At 41.9% G+C, this 17367-nt stretch overlaps 1 protein-coding gene across 9 annotated transcripts in view; it reads right to left on the bottom strand.

Moving 5' to 3' along the window:
- The window catches only part of LOC111863426 (protein Fe65 homolog), a 323054-nt gene that overhangs the window by 31152 nt on the left and 274535 nt on the right, over positions 1–17367 (bottom strand). For all 9 annotated transcript variants that reach the window (XM_033751060.1, XM_033751062.1, XM_033751061.1 and 6 more), the window contains 2 exons: positions 13859–14074; positions 284–522 (listed from right to left, as the gene is read on the bottom strand). In XM_033751060.1, coding sequence (XP_033606951.1) covers positions 284–522; positions 13859–14074 — 455 coding nt within the window. The remainder of the gene's footprint in view (positions 1–283; positions 523–13858; positions 14075–17367) is intronic.

Here is a 17367-nt window from a genome sequence, read left to right as displayed (position 1 = left end):
TCTTTTATAACTCTGTAAAGAATGAGCAGAAAGCATCACAAAACATTTATTGCACGGTGATAAGGAAGCTATAAAACCTGTTCCAGATGCCATTACAGCCCTGTCTCCAGCAAATGTGGATCTCTTGGCATGCAAGCCACTGATTTATTCCAAGTGTACACAGATTAAAATCTGAACACTGTGGTTGGCAATAATGGATACAAATGGTAAACCTCAGATGCTTGAAATCCATAGCTAGCAACCACATTGCTGCATTGTCACTGAAGACGTATAGCCCTATTACCTTCGTGTTTCTCCCAGCCAGGCGGTAAGTTTTCAAGATCGCTGCTCTGATCGCCACTGCTTGGGGATCCGACAGAGTGCTTAGGGCTGCTACCGCCATTTGATGACACTGAAGATTGCTGTGGGGGTGGCCTACGCTTTACAGGAACAGCATAAAGGTCATTATTTAACTGTCCCGCAATGTGAGGTACTGAGCCACCATCTCCTGCTGTGTTGAGGTTTACTGGCTTTTCACACAGACTGTAAACCAAACAAAGAAATATGTCACTGAAAATCTTATAACATACACTACCACCAATAGTTTATACTACATCTACATCATCATCATCATCATCATCATGAAACAAAAAACAAACTCCGTGGCCTGTAGTCCGCAAGTGAACTTTACCGACCGAGCGACCGCTTGTCGTCGAAGTTAGGGTCAACTTTAGCGGACAGAGGGTGTCCTGTGCTCAGCATAACGAATCCCCAAGGCCGTTAATCTCTGTTTTCTAGACCAGAGCCGCTATTTCCTTAAAACAGCTCCTCGATTATCCTCACGAGTGGACCCTGTTCCAGAACTACTACTTCTCAGAAAATCTGGTCGGGCTGGGAATCGAACCCGGGACATCTGGATCTGTAGCCACGAACTCTGACCGCTAGACCACAGAGGCGGTCACTCTTCATGGTCACCGTTATGAAAACCACAAATCTCATACAACAGGAACTGTTCCTCAAATTTCAGCTCAGATTTTTCTACACGGGCAATCTAGTAACGCAATAATCAATCAGTTATTGAACTGATAAACTGACCTACAATTTACGTCAATTTCGTCATATATGACCTGCAAATTGTGTTCGGTCAGCCCTAGAGGAATATGTACGTATGTATATATGTACTCATAACAAGAGTCGGAAAGAAGTAGGTACAGCTGTCGGCTGTTATTGCGTGTATTTGCAAAGTGTGCCAAGTGCTCCCCTGGGGCTACCCGCCCCAGAGGTCCGGGTTACACCTGCGTTCATTCTCACATACGCTAAGGGTCAGGGAGAAACAAAAAAGGCGAAATGTGACCTGACCTCCATCCTCTCGTAAGAAAGCTGGAGAGGAAAACAGAACGGATACTGCAGCGAGCCACTGTGATCAATCTGCCAACCTCATGGAATGAAAGGTCGCCCAAGGTTGGAAATCTCAATGTTTTGGACCGTAATCACAGAAGCAGGGATATATCAGTGGGTACAGAAATCGGGCTACGGGTCAGAATCCCGACAAGGACAAGAGATTGCTTTACTCAGCGTGCAGACCGGCTTAGGGACCTACACAGCTTTCCGTCCAATAGGCGTCCGGGAGCCGAGGTTAAGAATGAATGGAGCTACACCTCAAGTCCACCATGTGTCTTCAGTCTGTAGATAATTAAGGACGGGGAAAACTCTACATTTATTATTTAATTAAATAATCTAACTTCATGGAGCAGAACCCATTGATAGGAGATTCCCGGAAGACCGTAGCTAGAACCTAGCTGAGGTAATTGAATGCAATCCACTCCTTCGCATTCTATTTCAATATTAACCTTCCATCTGAGTCTGAATCACAAGTGGACAATGTTATTTTTCCATTTAGGTTCTGAAACTGAAATTTTTCTCAAATTTTCCATCTCCCCCATGGCATATCTTCTTCGCTAACACTATACTACATGATTCAGTGAGCTTTCTTGCAAGCTCTTCCGTAAAGCTTACATGCGTTACGGATAGCCCCCGTTCGACTTTTCCACCTGCGTGCGCGCTAGGAAAAACATCTCGCTCTGAAAGTACTGAAATGTAAATATTTAAAACAATCTATAAGCCCGTATGCGGAGTGAGATTTGGTAAGTACAAAGCAAATATATATATCCATACTTATAAGGGGAACAATCTACAGGCACTTTGGAAAAAGAATGACTAGGAGTGCTTATTTGAAAGCATCAGTTAAATGAGTAGTAAAATACGGCACTGAAACATGCATACAGAGTAACAGAGATAACAATTCTAAGGCCATTAATGGATCAATATATAAGGATTCAGAGACGATAAAGGAAATAATGAAATATGCGAGAGAGCTGTAGCCGAAAGCATAAATGATATGATGAGATTAATACAAGTTAGCTTGCCTTTTTTTGTTGTTTAGTGGGGTTGGGTGAGCCTGAGTCCACTTGGTACGTCGGCCACTATTTGGCCTACTGTAACAGCCCCGGATTAAAGATGAGTGTAAAGCAGCCGGTGGAATGAGAATTGGCAGGTGAAACCGAAGTACTCGGAGGAAACCTGCCGCAGTGCCACTTAATGCACCACAAATCCCACATGATTTGACCTGGGCCAGAATCCGGACAGCCGTGGTGGGAAGTCGGCGAAATTAACACAGAATCTTACAGGAGGGAAATGAGGGCCAAATGAGTGAAGGCAAATGCCTGAAGACAGGATGTACTTGCACTCGTGCCATTAGGATAAAGACGAATACGACCAGAGTGAAGCTGGAAATATGAATCCCAGACCAACGAAGTTACTGAAGTGAGGAGGAGGAGGGGAGTTGGAAGTACGAAGGGGAGATATAGTATTAGGAGGAGAAGTAGAAGTAGTAGTAGGCGGAGGAGAAGTAGAAGCCGTAGGAACAGGAGGAGACGTAGGGGAAGTAGTAGTATGAAGAGAAGAAGTAGGAGGGTGAGAAATATGATTAGTGGTAGGAGTGTTCCCATAAAATGCTGGGCAATTCTTAAGTAGCTGCAGAATTGGCGGCTCCTTAAGAAGAGCTCAGCTCCATGAGTAAGAGTAAGTAAAAGTAGTAGTAGTAGTNTTTTTTTTCCCCTTGGCACTACAGCCCCAGTGGGCCTAGGGGCTACCTCCATGAACTTCTCCGTCCACTGCAACAAATAGATATTAGCTATTATTTTGAAAAATGAAAGTCTTAAGCTCCTTGATGATGAATAATATTTGGCAAACGCAGTGCATGTCACTTAACTAAAGGCACATCCCATTTGACAATTCTTTAAGAAGGTTCTCCAGCAAAGACATTTATCAAAGTAACACATTGTCTTTCTCCGACGTGATCTAATGTTTCTTCGTGTTCTGCTTCTTTCGGCGTTTTCACAGTCCCTGTATATGAGAATTTCCGTACGGTTTGTACGCTTCTGCTTACAAAGTTTGACATCCTTTCCTGCGCTCACCAAACAGTAAAGATAACACATTTTTCTCTTATTTGCTTACAAAAATGTAGTACTTTATACCGGGTGGCGCAAAACACGCTGACGTTCAACAGAACGGTAAAATTTAGCGGCTCTAAAAATTTGAATGAAACTCAGACAATTCAAAGCACAGTACTGCTGCAGTAAAATCTGTCCACAGTTAGGGACTAATTACATGCCAGAGGTATCACCAAAGCAGTCTTTTGGCTATAGAAACCTGCCTCTAATGCAATGCTTATCAAGTCTGTAAAAGTATATAATGTGTACTTAATAAGAGAAGTGCATACGGCATAAAATACGTTTATTATTTACTCTCCGATAAATACTTAGCGACTTACGCTCGATGTGCCCATAAAAACGCGTATATTTATTTATGGCTTGTTTAACGATGCTTTCAGGATCTCAAACTATATAGCGTCGAATGATAGGACGATCAGCGACTGATAAATTGGAAGGGATGTGGAAGGATTAGGCCCTGGCCACGGTATTTGCCAAGAAGGACAGAAAAATAATGGAGTCGGGATAGCCCGCTCCTGACCTAGATTTGAACCCAGAGTCTCCAAAACAAGAAGCAGGATTGCCACCCCTCCACTCGACAGTGAAGTTCAGTATCGAATAAACAAAAAAAAAACTCCATAGTTTTAGTCCGCAAGCGAACTATACCAACCGAGCGACCGCCGGTTGCAGTATCGAATAAGTTGGTTAAGTCTCTGTGCTCAATTGAGCACAGTACCGTGAAGATGTATGGGAAAATGAGGTATACACGTCCTCAACCTTGACACTAGATGAAGTGGTCAGCTTTCTGCTCCGTTACTGCTGGGGAAAGTGCCCCCAACAGCTATTGTGTGCTCCGAAACGCGCTGGATGCTGCAGGGAAGAGAGAATTCTGTTGCCTTTCGGGCAAACGAACTCAGAATCCCCGGTCGCTCAACTAACAGCATTGTCACTGTAGGATGGTTGGGAAGGATGTGAAAGTGGTCGTGGCCCAATTTGAGACACTATCCAGGTTTCTGCTTCGTTGAAATAAGGAAAACAGCGAGACACCTCGGTCAGGTTAGTCGCTGTGCCGGCGAAAAATCGAACTTGTCGCCTTCCGAATATAAGTCAGCAGTGTTACCGCTTGAGCCCTTTTCACCGGTGGCAGTAATACTGTGGTGTATAGACTCGTTACTAAGCGGTGACTCTGTAAACAGTGACCGTTTCTGGGCAACGGCTCCGCAAACACGTTCCCGCGACAACGAATACTCCACTGCGTCAATAGCGGCTCTGAAGCCCACAAAAGCTCCTTATTCAATGGATATCGGGGGCTTTTTCGCTGAGGTTAAAGTGGCCGTGGGGTCAAGCTGACCACTGATCTAAATTTAGTGCCGTGGTAAAGAATGGTGGAACCATACCTCCACTCCCCCATATGTCTTCATGGCATAGTGTCTAATTAATTAAGCACAGGGGCAACATCACTTTTTACCGATAGAGTCGCTAAATAACCAGCTTAAAGAAACCTTTACATAAAATTTTCTGTAACTGTACCAAAATAATATAAACCGCATTAAAAACATATCGGTACAAACATGTACACGAAATGTAAATCAATTCTGAAAGTAACTCTGCAGTCTCAAAACCTTACTGAGAGACCAATCCGGTACGAGATTTCTTGTGACGTCAGTTTACTTGCAAGAGGTTGGGGGGAAGGCAGGCAGCCGGTTTAGCTGCAGACAATCAATACTTGTTGTATGTACGTATAACCCTCCCCCACCCTCTCTCTCAAAACCTACCCTATACTACCAGACTCTTTGGTTCACCCGCTACGGCGCCATATCGCAACACGCTGTTAATAAAAGTGATCCGCTGACAAACTCAACAGAGCCCATCACGCGTGCATATCATGGGACATGCGCACAAAAGACTGGGCCCTACAGATGAACGGCGACATGACGGGGATGTGTTTCATTTGCACAAGGAGATTCCATGTTTGAACATTCTCACTCATTTAACTCTTTGAAGCATAAAATTAATTTAAATGTTATTTACAAACTGACTTCCTACTTCATTACAAAGATCGGTTGGTTAAAGATGTACGGGGAAATTAATCGCTGTTTATTTTGGGATCATATACAGTGTGTGAACAACACGCAGTTGTTTAACGTTTATTTTGGGAATCATATACAGATTTGTGAACAATATAAAGTTCTATAACTTTTATTTTGGGAATAATACAGTTTGTGAACAATACACAATTGTTTAACGTTTATTTTGAGAATCATATACAGTTTTTGAACAAGATACAGTTCCTTAACGTTTATTTCGGGAATTATACAGTTTGTGAACAATACAGAGTTGTTTAACGTTTATTTTGGGAATCATATACAGTTTGTGAACAATATACAGTTGTTTAACGTTTATTTTGGGGATCATATACAGTTCTTTAACGTTAAAGTAGGTGATAAATTCTGATGTAAAGGGTTAAAACGACAAGCCATTTCATTCCCACACTTCTCATATTTATAGGCACTGTTCGTTGTTATTACATGTAGAAATCAGAACGGCGTATCTTTCGTTTATTTCTTTGTAGTTTATTTAACACCTCGAGTACTATCGCCTTACAGTGGAGAGGAGGTTTGCGTCCCCCAATGCTGGCGGGAGCGTAAAATCTTAGCAGTGCCACCCATGTCAGACAGGTCAAAGGGTAGGGGCCTGACGAAGTGTAGTGCCTGATCCTCCAGGTCAGATGTTGGGACAAATGACCCCACACCGGAAACGTTTACTGTTAAGAAACCATGGAGGAGGCCAAACCCCACACCGGTTTGTAGCGACAGTAAAAGCTGCTATAATTTATTTAACAACGAAATCAATAATCCTGACTATGGCGTGAATGATTAGGTTCTGAATAATAAATGGGGAAGCCTGTGGAAGAAATCGACTGTGGCGTAATTTAAGCCGCTATACGGCATATGACAGGAGGGCTAAATACGAAAAATACGTCGCCATATTCGGTGTTTCTGCACCTCCTGAACATGTCAGAAGCGTCGCCACCTCAGCCATATCACGTTATATATCACAGCACGCTGTACTTTTTTTTTACACACAGTTTCCCCTTAATTAGTATAGCATCATTATCGTAGATTCTAATTAAAAGAATAAATGGATAAACACTCACTGTTCCTTTAAGGCGTGCTATTTCTGCTTATAATGGAAACCTAAGGGATTTAAACATTATTCTGGCTTAGTCACTCTTCCCCGTCCTTGGACCGAGCGTGCTGGTGCAGTAGTAATACTTCTAAGACTCGTACTGAAGGAGTACTCCGTTCAAATCTCTGCCGGTACCCCAACTCCAGTAATAGACTATTTTGCAAATTTTCCTCAGTCTCTCCAAGCAGATGCCAGGAAAACTTCCTTCCAAATCCTTTCCCAACTTATCATTCATCCGCCATCCTACCAGTCGATACTGTACAAAAATGAACCACAAAAAGAACCACAAGCTCCATTACGATAGATGAAAATTATTCCCCATCATTTGACTCCATCTCTTCACTTTCAGATCTCGTAAAACACTCTCTGTATCTTCTAGTCATTTCAAGCATCAGCCTTCCCACACTTCTGCCTTCTTGCTCACTTTCGAAAATGCTGTTGCCACTCTCGCTTGATATATTCTAACAGCATGGCTCAAACACTCTAACCTTCTCAATTTAACAGTTTAAAGCCCAGTGTGGTTACTATACGTACCACCTGTTTTAGCATACTCTGCCCACACTCCGGATGGTCACAGGTTCAATTCCCGATGAGATCACTGGATTTTTCAACTGACTGAATACTTCCAGCCGCATTATGGCCCTGGGGTCGACTCAGCCTCTAACAGAAATGAGTACCAGGAATCTTCCTGCGGGTAAAGGGAGGCGGCCACCGCCATCTGTGAGCCGATTGTCTAGAAAATGTGGGAACCCCGATGTCTCACAACCCTATGTGCCTCCACGGCCTGTTACAGGCATTAGCTTTACCCTTTTTACCATTTAATTCTCTGGTAGTAAATCCGGGAGATTTAGCACAATATCATAGCCAGAAAATGGACACTTTCCTGGGCTAGTTCCATTGAACATCTACAACCGGTATCCCCAAGATCATCTTCATCATCATCTTGATGTTTCAAGTGAACGTTCCAACTATCTCTTTACTTCTCAGCAAGAGACTTTTAACAATGGCCCCGTTCTGATTGTAAGGTCCAAATAAATCATGTCACACAACCGGAATAGCATCTCCATATTCCATTGTATTCATTATCAGAATACAATTTCACGGATCACAAATCACTCCAAGAAGCGTGATGAGAGAGGTCATTTACCTTCTGCAGAGACGTTCAACTCGAGGAAGAACGTACTTGTACTACAGCATGCCTAAAACATCTCTGAGATTACGTCACACCTTGAGTAGGCAACTGAAAAGTCCTGTGTGTTCAAAGAAATCTAAAATATGGCATTTTGTATCCCACCGTATACTGAACACTGAATACAGTACCAAGAATATTCATCTGGGCGTGACGCAATCAGGCAAAAGTTCACAAACGTTTCGGAGGAATATACTGCCTCCATCTTCAGGACCGAAAAGTAAACCACGAAAATAACCAATAAGAATCAAGCAGCAAGCAGGGCTCTACTTATCGCTTGTCCTTGTTGTTCACTGCTTGCTTCGTATCTCTTCTACCTTGAAGATGGAGGAACTACATTCTTCGAAACGTCAGAAAATTTGTACCGGGCCACATGGCATCATATGGAAGATGGCAGTGTTCTTCATAGTCACCAATGCAAAAAACATGAATGCAAAATCTAACGAAGATGTCACTATCTACGTCACTATCTGTTGATGACGCAACCTCAAAGATGTTTTAGAGACAGTATACAAGTCCGCTAAGACGGCTCTACTTCCCTATTTAAAACGCAGAACACTTTATTACACTATAATTCTCTTTCGAACAAAAAGCTTTAAAAACATCTTCCGCGTCTAAAACCATAGCGTGTATTCTCATTCATAGGCCATAACAAATAATAAATTATGTGTCACGCAGTACGGTATCAGAGGGCATCAATCATAACTCCATTATGCTTAAACGAAACGGCGAAGCACAGAAGAGAAGTGGGAGAGAAACAAAAAGTGACAACCATCAGAACAGGAAACGTATGAGAGCTGTATAGAGAAATCACGCATAAAACACGGAGCCAGGAGATTCCTGTTAGGGCACGCTGATAGGCTGATTGCGTGGCTATTATGTCAGTTAAGACTACGTCTGAAAAATAATAGGGGGGGGGGATAATGCTTGTTGTCCTTAAGCATTCCTATCTTTGAGAAGCCTTAATAATTTTGGTGCGTTTCTCCATTACAAGCAAAACTAGTGGAAGTAAACTAGGAGTTTTATATTTTGAGATACAACGATGTGTAATTCGTTAAAAATTAACCGACGTTTCGGAGGAACATGTCGCCTCTGTCTTCAAAGTCGAAAAATAAGCCAAGCTAGAAACGAGATGAAGCAGGTGGCAAGTAGAGCTGCTAGGCTTATTCTTCGACCCTGAAGACGGGGGCGATATGCTCCTCCGAAACGTCTCTCGACTTTCAAAGGACTACACGGTGTTCATAACCAACGCTGTGAGAACCTCAAATCCTAAGAAGCAAAGTAATCCTCTAAGAACCACAACATAATACAGTATGGCTGTAAGGAGGCGTGGAGGTAACGTACCAAGGTGGATTCTGCCATTTTCTAAATAATAACTGGCAGATCGATACCCACTTCTAAGTACTACGTCATGAAGTCTTACTGGGACAAGGGCGTACAGCCACAAGCACTGTTTGTCTCTTAGTCTATTTAGAGACGTTTTTCAAACAGCTGCATCGCTCAGAATCGGAAGAGAGCTGTAAATAATGAACAGGTAAGGATATGGAAGCAAGCGGCCTTCGCCTTGCTTAAGGTTTTACCTTGAAGTAATACGGAAATCATTAAAAACATCAATCACGACAACCAAGAATCAAACCGTAACCTCCGAATTACAAAGTACGAACCCTATGCATAACATATTATAGCGTGCAAACCCGTTACTACGCAACGACCACGAGATACGCGGATATACCACGTCAGTTTCTGGGCAACGGCTCGGTACACAATATCCGGCTGCTAGGGAGCTGATTCTTAATAATTAAACAGTTGGATTACAACAACGGAAGAGCTGTGTTTTCTTTATGGTCCGTGCCGAGTTGTTAGCAAGGGGCAAGGTCAGTTTTCACTTGATATACGTAATTCTGTACGCGAGTTTGTGAACAGAGGACTTCAGCCGGAGATAGATGAATAGCCATTGTTAGATCCGTTACCAGGAAACGTCTAGTAACAGACTGACATTAGACTGTGTACTCTACTGAAATGTAAAGTGTCGAAATAGCGACAATGTTATAGTTATTTGTAGTTACGAACTGTAAGTGGTCAATAAATCGATTCACCAATCCAAACCCAATTTACAGCCACACACATATACGTGACAATATGGAAGTTTCTGCTTTCCTAAGACGGCAATGTATGGAGTGAGAGGTGAGGAACACACTACGACCGCCTTCATCTCCGGTAGAAACACCTTTAGCACTTACTGTATTGGAAATCGGGTATGTCACAGAACCGTTATTAATTTATGGTTTCCTCGCGGGCAAAGCGGCACGAGCCGTGATGCTGAACACTCATCTGCGTCTGGGGCAAAGGCTAAGAATACTGGAGCTATACTTTCACTCCCTCATATGTCTTTATGGCATAGCATTAGGAAATTGTTGCCTTTTATTGTTTATTTAACGACGCTGTCGGTAGTTCAGGTTACATAATGCCGACAGCGAAATGATCGGCCTATAATGAATTGGAAGGAATGTGAAAGGAAGCGGTCGTGGTCTAATTTAAGACAATATCCCGGCATCTGATTGGATATATTAAGGATGACCACGAAAAAAACAAATGGTCAGAATAGTGGTTCTCCGGTCCGAGATTACCACCCAGGACCTTCCAAATACGAAGAAGTGCCATCCATTCAACAATGAAATTCATTTTTGAAAGTGCTGTTAACGTAAAAAAAAAACAGACCAAAATTGTTACAAGTCGGACTGCCCTTTACTAAGCTAACAAAGCCCCGATAAAACGGGTATAATAATAAATTCATTACACGTAACCTTGTTATTTTTATGCCTTATTAGGGTGTCATGAATTGAAAGTCCAATCAAAATTTCATAACATCCAATACCGAAAAATGAAATTCAAAATACATGTTTCGAGCTTTTTTAAATACGCATTTTATTTTCATAAAAATGATGACAACTGAGACTGAAACGCCACTGTCGGCTGATGACAACTAAGACTGAAACGCTACTGTCGGCAGATTCGACTACCAACAGAATTAATACTACCTGCAACCAGAGAACGCAGTGCAGTAACCATGCAATATGTTACCACAACCTCACGCAGCGTCAATCCCATTTTATTTATACATACATTACTTTAATATCATCTGCCAAACGTAGGCACCAATTGCAATGTGAGTGGCAGGCACAACCATGAGTCTCTCAAGTGTTTCCGTAATTTGAATCTAAGCCCACATCACGTGGTTTAAACTGTTCTCACAAACGAGGTCCTGGCGACAGACTCATGACGCCACAATAATTATATCTGCAGTGAAAGAAATATCACTACATTATTACACAATGAAATGGTGATGGCAGTATAACCATTATATCTGGTGTGGAGAAAATTCCGTTAAGGATAATTAAGACATAAATAATACTGATTTTCGGCCAGAAAACTGAAGGGAAGAGACCACTTTGGGGAAATAAACGTAAATTGAAGGATAATACTAAAACAGATTTGAGATAAACTGGATTCGTAGGATGTAAACTTGATTAATATGGCTCAGGAAAAAGAGAAGTATCAGGCTCCTGTCAACACGGCAATGAACCTTTACGTTCCATAAAAGATGGAGAATTTCTTGACTGCCTGAGGCACTATCAGTTTCTAAATGATACTGCTCCATGGAGTTATTAGGGTCAGGAACCTTCTTCACTTAACACCTCTAAAGTTAAAACGTCTGCAAATTGCAACGTTCAACGCATAAAATACGTAGTGTTTTCCTCTCAAGACTGGTTACAAAGCACTTACGCCTAATTTCATCACCTGTTTCTCAGTGTCAGTAAACAGTGATCAGGCGAAAATAACGACTCTCGAAAGAGGTACGTGACAATGACTTGGAAAACTTACCCGATATGTATTTCCTGATTCTTAAGCTTCCTGTTTGCTAGTAGGGTCACTGAACGATTAGAATTCTTTTGAAGTGAAACTTTCTTTTCTACATGAAATGGTCATAATCAATTCAAACACAAGAACTGAGAAGCGTACCACAGTTGAATACAAACATTTTTAAATGCATCATTTAAGATTTAAACTAAAACACTTCGTAAAATTGGGAAGTTCAGGGTATTTCAGAATGACAGGAACGTAGCATAACCACATGTACAAATTCAAAGCATGATGTATCTAAGGTTCTCACAACGCTGACTGTGGGATGTAACGTCGTGTAGTCTGGTAAAAGTTCTACACTTCGGAGAAACGTACTGCCTCCATCTTCAACGTAAGATAAGCAAGCAACAGCAAGCAGCAACGCAGTTATGCTTGCTTGGTTTACTCTTCGACTCTGAAGATGAAGGCGATATGTTCCTCCGAAACGTCGGTATCTCTCGAATTGCATGGCGTTACATCACAGAAGGCTGTATTATACAATAAGTTCCTCTTCAGGAGATAACCTCAGAAAAAATTACTACTTTTGCTGTTATATGTATGGGTTCGAGACCACGTTAAAATCATCACCAGTCCTTCATTCAGACCACTAAGACAATGAGTGCGTAACCATCCTATTTTTTTCCATGGCACTACAGCCCCAGTGGGCCTAGGCCTACCTCCATGAACTCCGTTCACTTCGGTTTTTCTAGATCTTACACATTCGGTAGGACTCCTTGGGCTAGTGATCAGCTCGTCGCAAGGCCTCTACCTGTAGACAAACACAGAAAAACGCACACAAACATCCATGCCCTGAGTGGGATTCGAACCCACGATCCCGGCTTCCGAGCGAGCGAAGACAGTGCATGCCTTAGACCGCTCGGCTACCGTGACCGGCGTAACCATCCTATACTGTATAGTAACCCTGGTAACTTAAGGTGTTTACACTATATTATGGCGTTACTTTCAGTTTTGTTTTAAGACAAATCTGCTGTGTCCAAGTAGTTACAAACAGTGCACGACGATTTCATGTATGTTAAATTCCCAAAACATACCAAGACGTAGGCGGGTGGACAATATTAAAATGGATCTTAGAGATGTATGATGGGATGGTATGGATTGGACTGATCTGGCTAAGGATAGGGACTAGTGGAGGGCTCTTGTGAACACGGTAATGGACCTTCGGGTTCCATAAAATGCTGGGAAATTCTTGAGTAGCTGCAGATTTGGCTTCTCCTCAAGAATGGCTCAACTCCATAAGTATTTTTTATTGCTGGTGGGGTGGGACTAAGTCCCTTGTACTGCGGCCACTTCTGGCCTATTGTACCAGCCCCAGATGATAGGTGAGGGTGATTGTGAAGCAACTGATGGAATGAAGATTGGCAGGGGAAACCGAAGTACTCGGAGAAAACCTCCCCCAGCGCCACTTTTTCTACCACAAATCATGCTTGACCAGACCCGGGATCGAACCCAGCTCCATAAGCAAGTAAGTAAGTAAATTCCCAAGACAGGCCCCTTTTAGTGTGGAGATATGGGCTTATTTATACATCCTGCACCATCGGTCTCATAACAATCATCTGAAGGTCACAAAAATGACGAGTGTGAGTCCGTGTACCTAGGGGTACTAAGTGTAAGTAAATACAGTAGGTTCGGTGGGACATGAGCTATGGCCCTTGAGATGCGCAGTAGCTTTGCCGCTGCACCGGCCACTGGAAGCATCCTTGTTTAGCGGTACAGAGGAAGGTCTTCCCCTACGCACGCCACCACCACTACCATACACCGCTGTTACCCTCCCTCTCGCGAATCTAGAGATCAGGTCCAACCGAACAACTTATACCATGAACATACAAATGGTTTCTGAAACTGAAGTGCAGATTTTTCTGCGTGCACAAACTCGTACAGTTAAAATATCGCCGTAAAACAATTCTGCAATTTAACAGGAAATCGAGAATTGAGTTAGGCTTTCGTCATGTATCCAGTTTCATTTATCAGATGAACAAGGATAATTTCAGTGGCCACAACAACTTTCCAAATCAGTTCAACCTCGCTACAAATGTGAGATATCATCTACAGTTGGTTCACTGTCGTCAAATAACCTACAATGTGCACCTACTTGTTGGAGTCCCTGGAGCTAGCACGTTGCTCCGCTGTCTCGATGAGGTCGGGCTTGGCCCGCAAGGAGGAGGTGAGGTCGAGTGGGCGCCGCCCCATACCGCCACCACCCCCACCGCCTCCACCGAGGTTCGCGTTGTCGTGAAATAATGAATTGCTGTTGTCTAGGGCCCCCGATGTGGGGTCAATGCTGTGTTGTAGACAACTTTCACCGCTCCTGCACAAAAGAACGCAATGCTCGTCTTAGTGTCTAATACCAAAATACAATTCATCATTCAGGCCCTAGATATTCGGTATAATATCTTATTCCGACCTTCAGTTAATAGCTGCTTCAATATTTAGCTTTTAACCACGATCGACTGCATAAACGGCAAACAAATTAAATGAAGTGCCAGCATTGGTTATATCAATCTTCCTTAACCAACACATTCACAATTTCGCCTTACCACATGAAATGGGTGAGAGGTAGAAAGAAGATATTAGGAATGGTTCGTTCCCGAACAGTTCACTTCCAAACAACATTAATATTTTAAGGAATTTTATCAACACGTTGTCAGGCAACAGCTCTGCGAACACGGTCCATTACGCAACAATAGGATGAATGTTTACAGCTCGTTTCTAGCCGACAGTCAGCGCGCCAATGGAATGGCGAGATAGATATCACGTGATTTGTTCTCTGTGTGGTCTATGCTATGCAAAAATATAACTGTGTTTTCTGTGCGTTGTCTGAGTAGAATCCTTACAAGAGAACTGAATTTGGATGCAAAGTCAGCTCAGGGCAGTTACAAGTGAATAGTAGCGGCAGAAGCACGCGAAGAAGCAAGCAAGGAGATGGCCACGGGAAGTTTGTGGTTGAAGAAGAACTAGAAGTCGGCCTTTATTTATGTGTAATATCTGGAGTGTGTGATTCAGTGAGACTGTTATAAACACTTGAACACTAGTGCGGATAGAATGAGAAAATTAGTGATTGTACATTCTATAAACCAGGAATAGTGTAAATATCCAATAAATCCAATTACCAATCAAAACCCGCGTCTTAGTCACCGTGGGACGTCAAAATATAAACAGAAATTTATAAAAAAAATTATTGCACATGGGAATACACACGACATTCAGAGGTTTTCACTAATTAAATTACAGCATGGGTTGATCTCCTGAAGATCAAGTATAATAGTGGGCTTTTGTGTTAGCACTATTGAATATTCTGACTGCAATGCCACAGATAATGTGGTGGTTAGTTTGTTGGTTAGTTAGTAAAGAAGTCGCATTAAATTTGCACCAGCCACGTAAGTTCTGTGAATGGGAAGTCCGGAGAACTAAGGTGATTTAAATGTCAGACCAAAATAAGTTGTAAATTTCCCTATATCTGGCACCCACGCCTTGCAGGCTTATAATGTCACCTGTAAACTTTAATGGAACTGCTTACTCACTCACATGAACGGAGGAGGTACAAAGTACGTTCTAATATCACAGGATCAAAGTAACTTAATGGCTTAGAAGCCAATTCACAGGACATCAAATTCATATACCGTATAATGTCTCTCTTTTCGTTGTAACAGGCAATATAAATATGGATGTATTTATTGCTTGTGAGCACAAGATTGTGAGTGTTTTCATAAAAAGCAACATACCGCATTTCACGATTACCAATAAATCCCTGAGACATTTTGGCTATTAGGTTGCGGTCTCTCCAGCAAGGTTAGCCCTACCAGCTACCGTCAGCTATCGGCTTGGTTAGAACACACAATCCCCTGCCAAGGAAATATAATATTCCTGTTAAAAATTATTAGATCAAAGAAAGCAGGCCAGATTGCAATGGTTACAGGATCCAAGCGAGTTAAATGGGGATAATCTGAACAATATAAGACGTGAAACCAGCAGGCATTTCAGGAACAAAAAGAGGGAATATCTGAAAGACAAAATTAATGAGTTTGCAATGAACAGTAAGCAGAAGAACATTAGAGACCTGTATAGAGGAATAAATGACTTTAAGAGGGGTTATCAGGCTAGCAGTAACTTAGTGAAGGATGAGAATGGTGATCTGCTTGCAGTTCCCACAACATTCTTAATGGGCGGAAGAACTACTTCTCTCAGTTATTGAATGTACATAGGGTCAGTGCTGTTAGGCAGACAGAAATCCATACAGCTGAGCCGTTAGTACTTGATCTTAGCCCTTTTGAGGTTGAAAGTGCTATTGCAAAATTCAAACGGTATAAATCGCCAGGTAGTGATCAAATTCCGGCAGAACTTATTCAAGCAGGAGGTGAAATATTACATTATAAGGTCCACAATCTAATTACTTCTATTTGGCATAAGGAAAAATTGCCTGATCAGTGGAAGGAGTCTATTATTGTACCAGTTCACAAGAATGGTGATAAAACTGACTAGTAATTATCGAGGGATATCACTGTTATCAACTTCATACAAAATTTTATCCAATATTCTTCTCTCATGATTAAGTCCATATATAGATGAAATTATTGGGGATCATCAGTGTGGGTTTCGACGTAACAGATCAACTACAGATCAGATCTTTTGCATTCGTCAGATACTAAAGAAAAAATTGGAGTACAATGAGACAGTACATCAACTATTCATAGACTTCAAGAAAGTCTATGATTTAGTTAGGAGGGAAGTATTGTACAATATTCTAATGGAGTTTGGGATACCCATGAAACTAGCTAGATTGATTAAAATGTGTTTAAACGAAACGTATAGTAAAGTCCATGTAGGTAAACATTTGCTGATAAATTTCCTATCCAGAATGGTCTAAAACAAGGAGATGCTTTATCGCCACTCCTTTTCAACTTTGATTAGAATAGGCCATTAGGAAGGTCGGGACACATCAGCTGTTGGTCTACGCCGATGATGTGAATCTACTGGGTGATAATGTAGATACCATAAAGAAAAACACACAAACTTTAATTGACGCAAGTAAAGAGGTTGGGCTAGAAGTAAACACTGAGAAAACTAAGTATATGTTGCTGTTTTGTCACCAAAATGCAGGGCAAAATCATAACATAAAGATAGGAAACAGATGTTTTGAAAATGTGGCCCATTTCAGATATTTGGGAACAAAGATAACAGATCGAAACCTGATTCAGGAGGAAATTAAGAGGAGATTGAACTCGGGTAATGCTTGCTACCATTCAGTCCAGAATCTTTTTTCTCCTCTGCTGTCCAAAAACATAAAAATTAGAATATGCAAAATTAAAATTTTGCCTGTGTGGTTCTGTATGGGTGTGAAACTTGGTCTCTGACAGTAAGGGAGGAACACAGACTGAGGGTGTGGAGGAGAATATTTGGACCGAAGAGAGATGAAGTGACAGGAGGTTGGAGACAACTGCATAATGAGGAGCTTCATAACTTGTACTCTTCTCCAAGTATAATTAGAATGATCAAGTCAAGGAGGATGAGGTGGGCAGGTCATGTAGCACGAATGGGGGAGACGAGGAATGCGTATAGGATATTGGTTGGAAACCCAGAAGGAAAGATACCACTGGGAAGATC

The sequence above is a fragment of the Cryptotermes secundus genome, unplaced genomic scaffold, assembly GCF_002891405.2.
Source record: "Cryptotermes secundus unplaced genomic scaffold, Csec_1.0 scaffold964, whole genome shotgun sequence".
Lineage (NCBI taxonomy): Eukaryota > Metazoa > Arthropoda > Insecta > Blattodea > Kalotermitidae > Cryptotermes > Cryptotermes secundus.
The sequence above is the reverse complement of the archived record's forward strand: the minus strand, read 5'-3'. Positions and strand labels throughout refer to the sequence as shown.